The 10,388-nt window shown below is 29.4% G+C and overlaps 1 protein-coding gene across 1 annotated transcript; it reads left to right on the top strand.

Annotated features, from left to right (window-relative positions):
- The first annotated feature begins 5,913 nt into the window (after positions 1-5,913).
- Positions 5,914-7,202, top strand: LOC131064793 (receptor kinase-like protein Xa21). Its single transcript, XM_057999064.2, has 2 exons — positions 5,914-6,860; positions 6,914-7,202. Exons 1-2 carry the CDS (start codon positions 5,914-5,916, stop codon positions 7,200-7,202), a joined length of 1,236 nt encoding a protein of 411 aa, XP_057855047.2.
- Positions 7,203-10,388: the final 3,186 nt, after the last annotated feature.

Below are 10,388 nucleotides of genomic sequence, written 5' to 3'. Positions count from 1 at the left end.
CGTCTAATGTTCATAGTAAAAATATTAAAGGGTTTTGTGTCGACCCCCATTTTCCTAGTAACTTAAGTGTCATGGTTGTTCACATGAAATTTAAAAATTTAAGTGATGCTTATGTATTCTTGCATAGGTGGGACCCTTCATCCCAATCAACAATTTTCACTAGGACTCTTTCCTTTATTGAATCTCTCCAAGGGTTCCAGTGGAGCCATGAGGCCCTATGAGGAAAAAGGTTTCACTTCTAGTATATTTTACTAGAATATCTTCCTTCGTGAAGGATGTGTGAATTATCTTGTGAAGTTGGAAAGATCTTACACGGATGTAAGTTTGGTTATAAAGTTCATTTGTAGGAACTTGTTCCTTCATTGAAGCTTTACAAGAGTTCTTGCAAGTGGAATTTTTAGCAATTTTAGTTGGTTCTTTAGGAAAATTTCAATTACTAGTTAAAATATTTTTACCATTATACCAATCAAGAGACCTTGATGATTTCTTGTTATGCAACTAGTAGATGATGATCCTACAATTCCCTTTCCCACATAATCATAATTTATCTTATGCTATCCCTTAGATAAATGGAATATCCTTGTGTCTATCCTATAGTTGAGAGAAATATGATCCCTAATTGCCTCATGAATATGGGTAAGTGGAGATGATGAAAATTGAGATATTGTAAAATAGGAATTATAGTAGTGGAAACTCTTAAAACCATACCATTCAATAAATCACTTAATAAATTCACAATCTATCAATTGATAAATAAGATAATAAATGATAATACCCTCACAATGCTCTTAATGTTGCTTTATTGTTCTTGATTATGCTTCAAGATTTTGATATGTTGGTTGCACAATTCACTCGTGTGATGGTAGCATTTATTGGATATGAAACTGATATGATTTGGATAATCGATTGATGTATGATACTCAATAATGTTTGTGTGAGAGAGTGAGAGTGAAATAGCTATTGATGATAGATGAGTTGTTTTGTAGATTTCACCTCATATCGATTAAAAGTGGATACTAATTAGAACAATCAATGGGTAAAAATGATTGAAAATACAAAGGGGCTAAATTAAGTGAGTCAACTAATTGCATGACTGAGTTAATTGATTTCAATGGAGGAGTGAACTAAATACATGGAGGAATAAGGTGGATATGATTGATGAGTAGAATAAGAGTTATTGTAAGTAAACTAATGAGATAGAGATTTATAAATGTAAATTAATATAATTACATAATTAAAATTATTTAATTGATGTGCATGAAGGAAAAATAAATACTATCAATTTTATTTATATATAAAGGAATAAAATTAGAAAATGTAATTAAATAATTAGAATTTTATAGAGAACTAGAAGAAATAATAGATAGCTTAATTATATAATTAAATAATAAATTAAATAATTAATGTGTATGAGTGGAATAAATTAATGAGTTAATTAAAAAATACAAATTATTTGATCAATATGGGCGAAGCAGATAAATAAACTAGTTAAATATTTTTTTTTCATTAATGTGGATAAAAAGAAGAATTAAATGGATTAATTAAAGAATTAATAATTATTTAATTAAATACAATAAAAAATGATAAATTGATTAATAATATTAATTAGATAAATGAAGTATTATTTAATTAATTTGTTAGGCATTAGCTGATAAGGGGATGTCTTATGTGTTCTAGCTAATAAGATGATTAAATGAATTAGATAAAAGATTTACCAAGGTGACGATTAGATGAATTAGTTGATTTAGATGAAATTGATTTTTTTAGGTGTCTACATTTTTCCCCTTTTTGAGATAATACTCGAAGAAGAATTGTTTTAAATAAAAGTGGTTATTATGAAATGGGTCGGATATGAAGTGATGATATGCCTAATTATTGGAATGAGGATGGTCCCTGAAAAGGGAAGTCATGCAAAAAGTGGCATGAGTGATCTCTTGAATAATGAATGATGAAATGCATAATCATGGTAGAATTTGATGGAAGAAAGTGACTAGAAGAAATGAGATAATCAATTCTTTATCATGATAACCCATGGATAACAATCTTCTCTTGATATAGACAATATAAATTATGCACCAAATCATGAGTAACCAAGGTGACTATGTATCCAATGCATGGAATTTGGCTCTACAAATAAATATAAGTGTTGTCCTTATTCATAAAATCCATAATATGAACTTATTATCATATTTGAGAAAATAAGATAGAAAGAATGGTATCCTAGTTTACAAAATCTATGAGTGACCTTATATGAAAAGGATAATTGTTTGTGTTAGAATCCATTCTAACACACAATGAACATATATGCCATGGTAATGTTTCAAGGACATCCCACAAATAGGACATACAAAAGTAATGATCATGCCCCATTATTTACTTTTCTAAAAGCAATAAGATATACAAAAATCATTGTGGCTCTAGTGGACTTTTCCTCTTGTAGGAAATCTAGACTTATTGAGGATTTCTCTCTCATCAATGGCTCTCTACCTCGTCACTCTCTCTTAGAGAGAGAGAGAGAGAGAGAGAGAGTATCCAAATCATGTATGTTTCGTATCCAGGCAATGCTATTGCCATACTAACAAATTAAGCAACTAATATGTTGAATATTGAATCATATTATAGAACTACATCAATAGTAAGGTGTTTGTAAAGGTGTTATCATTTATTATCTTATTTTATGCATTGATTTTATGACTTTATTGAGTGATTGATTAAATTGTGAGGTTTCATATGTTTTGATTCTTATTATTCCCATTTTGCAATTTATTAATTTTCATCATTGACAAGAAGAGTTGTCTTATTTTATTTATATTGTTTACTTTATTTTTCTCAATAAGAAACATTTATAATTATATAAGAGAAATCGTTAATTTTATTTTTTTAAGTGTATTTTTATTGTGTTTTAATTTTTCTTTTAATTTGTAGGTTTGTGGCATAATATTTTATTGGTATGATTGTGTCAACCTAATTAAAATTATATAGCATTTATTCTAATTATGATATAATATAAATACATCTTAGGCATACTAAGTACACTATTATTATTTATTTACAATAATTATTAATATATTATATATTATTTAATAATATGTATGCTTAATAGCAATAAAATTAAAAAAAATTCATTCAGTTTAACATATAATAATTCTTTTAGATTCATTTGGCTTTGGCATACTTTATAATTTCAAATTATTTAATTAAAACAACTTGGAGAGGACAATGTTCTTGAGGTCATTAGATTGCAACAGTATAAAAAATTATTTTAAATTATACTATTTTAAAATAAAAATTAATTTGAATTAAAATATTTAAATATTTTGAGAGTAAAAATTAATATTGCATGAAATTTAATATTAATTTATATAAATACCAATAAATATCATTTTTTTGTTAAAAAAATTATTTAAAAGTTTACATCTTGACTTTATTAAAAATTATTATTGCGTCTTAAAAAATTGTTAATCAATATAATTGATAGTAATGAATTAAAAATCAAAGACATAATGTTGAAAAAAAAAAATCAAGGAAGAGCACGAGTTACTAACCATGCTTTGATTACTCTTCACTCCTTGCTCACCCAACCCTCCAATTTCTAACTTTAAGGAAATAAAAAAAATTATAACTAAAAGCCCATTAATAAATTTGACATGTACCAATAGCCACCCACTTTATGCTCAGTAATTAGAATTTTTGGACTTTAATTGTAGGAGTTGTCCAACTTTATTGGTACCTATAGGGCACAAATGCTTGAACATTTGTGCATGTATTCTTCATTTTCGAGGTGGTTGTAGTGCATAGTTTTTAGGCATCTTTAAGTAGGTATCTAGTGACACTTTGGAATAATCACTTTTTAACCCTTGCATGCATAATAGATCCCACAATCTCTATCATTACTACAGAAGAGAAGCCAATACAATAGCAATGAGTAGTTAAGTTATATAAAGAGACAACCAAAAAATCATCAAAATGGAATGTGCATTTTAAAATCTATAGGTTTTCAAAGTTAATCATAATAGATACTATAAAATATCTTATAGAAAAAATCTTATTAAAAAATAAAATAAAATAAATTATTCATGATTAAATATTTTTTCAATACATTTCATTATTTTAAAATTGATCCACATTCAAGAAATTGCAAGCTTCCAATGGAAAATTGTGACCTGTTAAGGAGAAAATATCTACATAGTGAGATGAGATGTACCATGATAAAAGCTTGTGGAACCTTCTCAAGTAATCCTTTCAAAACTGCAATCTTTCAATAGTAAACAATATAAATTAATATTCAAACAAAACAAAATTTGAATATAAAAATAAATAAATAAAAATTAATGAATGCCATCAACAATACAAAACATACTATATTTCTTGTCGAAAGTAATTTGAAACCCTAAATCTACCATAAGTTTATTAAACCATTTCCAAAATAATAAATTCAAAATAAATAAATAAAAATTAATGAATGCCATCAACAATACAAAACATACTATATTTCTTGCAGAAAGGAATTTGAAACCCTAAATCTATCATAAGTTTATTAAACCATTTCCAAAATAATAAATTCAAAATAAATAAATAAAAATTAATGAATGCCATCAACAATACAAAACATACTATATTTCTTGCCGAGAAGAATTTGAAACCCTAAATCTACCATAAGTTTATTAAACCATTTCCAAAATAATAAATTATTATTAGTATACCTAAAGAATTTTCCTTCCCCTTAAATTGTGATTTGAATTGATAATATGGACTATTCATTGTTTATAAAACCATAAATCTCTTATTAGACTGTATGCATTGACATGGGTAATATATAGTATAGAGTATTTTAATTTAAAATGTTGATATATATTATTTTAGAATGTTTATTATAAAAATATAAATTTATTAACAAAAATTATAATATATATTTATTTCTAATTTTATAATATTTTAATATGAATTTTCAAAATAATTTTTATTTTCTTATATGATTTTAGAAACTTAATCAATTTACTTTTTAAATATTTTTAAGAAGACTATCAATTATCAATTTAGAAACTTATCATAACTAAAATACTAAAATATAAGTGTTTCTAATTTTTAAAATATGTTAATATGGATGTTTAAAGTTGTTTCTATTTTCTATTATAAATATATATTATGTTCTAATTTTTTTATTTATCAATAAAATATATGTTTGTAATAAGCATTTGAAAGAAATATCAAATCACTCCGATTTTTTTACAGCAGCCAAGGTGTCCAAAACAACCCAAAATAAAAGTGAGACCAATAGGTGTGCAAAAGGGCCCCAATACTTGTGCACCTGACGTGGCATCACATGATTGGTTACTTTTCACAACAAATGGTATATTTCATACAACTAGGTCCTTTCCCCTAGTAAGATAGTAATGAAATGTAGTTATTGTGAGAAGAAGGGGATGAATTTTTTTTGACAATTAATATTTTTCTTAAAACATCAAACAAAAGACATTGAAATTAGCAAACCGTCATAAAAAAAATTGATATGACAGGTAAGGGTTTGACGGCTGGGCTGGTATAATAGTCTCTTGGTCCGACAATAAATGATCATGCAAGACCGATAAACCGTCCACGCCAGGTGTTGACCACCAAAAAGTGGTGCTGGGAAATAGTGGCCACAAATTATTTTTCCTAAAAGACTGACACTTTTCAGAAGACCACATTTTAGCCAGCTAATTAGTTAATTAGTACTTAAAAATCACACATATTTGTTAGCATTGAGGAAAATTTGAAACAAGGATAAGAACTTCGATCTTCCTATCCGCACACGCTCTATTTAAAAGCGATCCGAATCACGCGTATTTCATTTGGGCTTAGGTGCAAAGCGAGCCAAGAATGAAGATGATGATGCTCCCTCTTCTACTCTTTTTGTCTGCACTGCCTGCTCATATGGCAAAGACTTCTAATAATTCTGATGAACAAGCTCTGATTGGTTTCAAGGCTGCTCTCTCTGTTGATCCATATAATTCTTTGTCCGATTGGTCTCCCAACCACAACTTTTGCAATTGGACTGGTGTTACATGCTCTTCTCGTCGACAGCGTGTGGTTTCCTTGAATCTCACAGGTAAGGGATTACTTGGACATATCTCTCCATTACTGGGAAACCTTTCCTTTCTTAGAACAGTTGATCTTTCTAATAACAGCTTCCAGGGCCATATTCCATATCAGATCGGAAGGCTTTTTCGCCTGAGAAGGCTTCTTCTATCTACCAATAAATTAGAATCCTCTATACCGTCTTCTCTTGCAGGCTGTCGATCGTTGCAATATCTAAGTTTCTTATATAACAATCTGAGCGGACCCATTCCCTTTGAGCTTGGCCTTCTTCCACGTTTAGAGACCATTTGGTTAGATAATAACAACCTGAAAGGCACAATCCCATTATCCCTTGGTAACCTGTCCTCATTAACTGAGTTGAGATTGAGATCCAATAGTCTCTATGGACGTATTCCTGGGGAATTGGGATTGCTCGGTAAACTTAGAACGCTTGATCTGGAGTTCAATTACTTGACAGGATCAATTCCCACTGCCCTTTCTAATTGCACTCTTCTAGAAAGAGTCCGACTAGCTGATAACCTCTTAACTGGCCACATTCCCTGGGAGTTTGGCACCCTATCAGAGTTGCAAGGATTGCATCTATTTACAAACCAATTCACGGGAGAAATTCCTGGTTCTCTCTCTAACTGTACGCTTCTTCAAATTCTTGATTTAGCGCTCAATAATCTGACCGGTACGGTGCCCTTGGAGTTTGGCAGATTGCTTCAGCTTCGATGGCTTAATTTGTGGAGTTTGGCAGATTGCTTCAGCTTCGATGGCTTAATTTGTGGAGTAATCAACTTGTGAGCGGAAGCAGTGGTTTGTTATTTGTAACGGTATTGAGCAATTGCTCCAGCTTGTACCATATAGATTTGTCTGAAAACTATTTCACTGGCATTATGCCTTCTTCAGTTGGCCTCCTTCCAAGTGGTCTCGTATGTTTTCGTTTGCGCTTCAATGAAATCGAGGGAAGCATACCAGATGAGATTGGCAACCTGACAGGCATAGTAATGCTAGATTTAGGTGCCAACCATTTCAGTGGCACCATCCCAACTTCATTGAGCACACTTCCCAATCTTGAAAGATTGAGATTAGAGAACAATAATTTACATGGAGTAATTCCAGAGAGTTTTGGTCAGGCATAAAGGCTGGGGCTGTTGTCAATATGCTGTAACATGTAATCAGGGAAAATTCCAGACACTCTGGGTAGCCTTCCCCAACTAAGAAAGATTGATCTTCACGGCAACCATTTGTCAGGAGAAATACCTGCGAGTTTAGGAAGATGCCAAACATGATGTAAATAGCTGAATGGTGAAATAAAGCTAGAAATATGTTTTTTCTTTTCTTTTTCTAGTATCTTGTAAATGAAATAAAGTTAGAAGTATGTTTTTCTTAATACTTGCCAATAATTTCCCTATCTTTAAGAAACTCCAGAAATACCAATTGTAATAGCGAGGAAAGTTGTAAGATTTCATATTTGGGCAACAAGTCTCGAAATGTAAGTTTGACATAAATTTTCTCAAGCTGATTCATCATTCTGTTTAGAAATGAATATAATTACATAGAAATAAAATTTATTCTAATTTTTTTCTTTTTTAATTGTCATTTTCTATTTATAAGACATGGAGTTAATTAATATTTTCATGTAGTTGAATACATGATTAGTTGTTTTTGGAAAATTGTGTTATTCTACTATCTTAGAGGTTTTACTTTCTACTGATTTTCTTTTCTTAATAATTGTACTTATTTAATTTCTTGATTTGAAGGTAGAATTAAAATTGTTTTGTAATTTTTTTTCTCAATATAAATTACATCAATCAACATCTGTCTATCTATTGGTTTAAAATTTTAAACCCTTCAATAATCATATTCTGATATTTTGTATGTGTATAAAGCTTATATAACGAAACCCATTTGAAATTCGATGTTATTAAAAATTATTAATGTTACGTATTTTAGGATTTTCTTGTTGAATGTTATTGTCTTGGACTTTGCTATGGATGGATTATCATGCCAATATTTGATTGCAAGGATCACTAGCTTACATAATTGTCAATGACTACTTGGAATAAATATCAAGTGAGTTTTAGTTTTTTATTTAAAATAATATTTTGACCATAATATTTCTTATTAATGGGGATTATGTTTTGTGTATTTTTCTAATTTTATGATTGCATTGTAAAAATGGCTAGTCATTCATATTTCTTCTTGATAAGGTATATGGTTTCTCAATGAAAAAGCATATTATTTTATTTTTCTGTTGTTTTTAATTAAAATAAGTGGGAAAAGGCCTAGACTCATTATGGATCATAAACATTAAGCATTAAAAAACAATGCTATAATAAAGAAGTGACAAGAATAGTAGGTCATGACAACCAAAAATGAAACAACAGAGCTAGAACTAAGAAGAATACATACTATTTTGAATTAGATGTTTTTCGCTGCTTATCTAACATCACAACTTGAGAAGGTAAAGACATGTTAGTGGGATGTTTCTTTTGACATTGAAAAATTATCTAGGTACATCCATCATTGCAATCAGAACAATGCTAACCCACAAAAGAAAAAAAGTGGGTTAGGAGAAATATAGGTAGAAAGAACAACATTGATTCCCCCCTCTTAGTATTTTGATCCCTTCAACCAATCCAACAAAGTGGTCATGAATGGAATTCCTCCACTATGTTGAGGAAGACTACCTACAACTTCTATGAGAGAAATTGGCAAAATAATTCCTACTGTGAAAAGTGTTCCCCCAATAGTTCAATAGCTACCATCAAGATCTATAATTAACCTATAGAATAAACTCACCAAGTAGAGCTTATGAAAGCTCAACTTCTATTAAAATGAAAGCATTTATGGAGTATAATAAAATTATTTGATCATAAAGTATACCTTCAAGAATCTACCTATAGTATTAGTAATAGCCTCATAATCTTCATCACACTAAAAATGAAGGGGGAGATAAGGAAATCTTACCCACAAAGGAAAAATATCAACAAAATATTCCAAAGTATTGAAAGAAGATACCCAAGGGTGCACAGAGATAAACCATAATTGAAGTAAACCTATCGATCATCCTCATAATTGAAGTAAACCATAAAAAAAGGCCTCTGATAGAAGGCTAAACCTCCATTAAATATCCTCTACTAAAGCAAAGCAAACCTCATGAATCTAGTGTTGCAAATTGAGAAGAGAAGGCAAAAAAAAAATCTATAGATCAATCCCTTCCTAGCAAAATAATCCTCACATTCAAGCACTTATTTTCATAGGGGAATCACATAAGTAATAGAATAATAGGAAACTATTTTCTTTAAAAATCCCTTCATTTTCATAAAAGCACTAGGATTATTAGAAGCCTTGGCTACATTAACAAGTAGTAATATTTTACTTAACAAATTTGCATAAGTTGCAAATTGCTTGAAGACAAAGGAAATAGGAGAGTAGTTGCCCTAATACAACCAACAAAATATATTTCATTCTTGTTATAGAAACCAAAGTCAATATTTGTTGTCCCAACAACTCATTGTTTAATTTTATTTGTCCATTATTTGCTAAGTATTAATGAGTTTAGTAAATGAAGTTTTAACATATTCATTTAACATCTTGTTTTGAAGATTTTTCTTTTGTAATAAATTTTCTTCTATTTATCTTTTTGCACCTTTTATATAATCAAGTTGGTTGATGTTCATGAAGTTCCATTCATATTGATTCCAATATTCGAAATGAAAATAATCGAGTAAATAAGGAATTGACAATATTTGAAAGGAAGAATCAAGCAAGCTACATGGAAACACTTCCTAGACTAATCTAATGACAAGAGGTGGTACAATTTTTTCCTTAAAACCTTTAATAGTTATAATAATGAGATATAAATATTATGATTAAAACAATAATAAATGTAAAGAAATAATGCCATAATGAGAGATGTACCTGGGTAAAACACTTTTGAGAGAAAATATCACACACTCCAAAAGCCTACTAATTTTTTTATGAAAAACATTCGATTTACAATCATTTGCAGAGAAAGTCTTCTTCATAGGAGTTTGTCTAGTATCACTATCCAGATCTATTTCAGTAGCATAATATTATGTACAAATTACAACATATAAAATTCTCTCTAGGACACCCAATATATAGAGGAGAAAAGAATGATGGATCTTCTAGGCTAGGCCAAAAGAGATGGGAATTTGAATTCAGATGGCACATTTTTTGTCCCTCTTACTACCTTCAAACTTTGGCACATTATTTTTTCCATAGATACACCTTATAACTTTCATAAAATCTATCATAATTAACAATACTTAAATATATAATAGAATCCATCATTATCA

The sequence above is a fragment of the Cryptomeria japonica genome, chromosome 4 (assembly GCF_030272615.1).
Source record: "Cryptomeria japonica chromosome 4, Sugi_1.0, whole genome shotgun sequence".
NCBI classification, from domain to species: Eukaryota; Viridiplantae; Streptophyta; class Pinopsida; order Cupressales; family Cupressaceae; genus Cryptomeria; species Cryptomeria japonica.
Note: the sequence above shows the minus strand (reverse complement) of the source record. Positions and strands in the feature narration are given on the sequence as shown.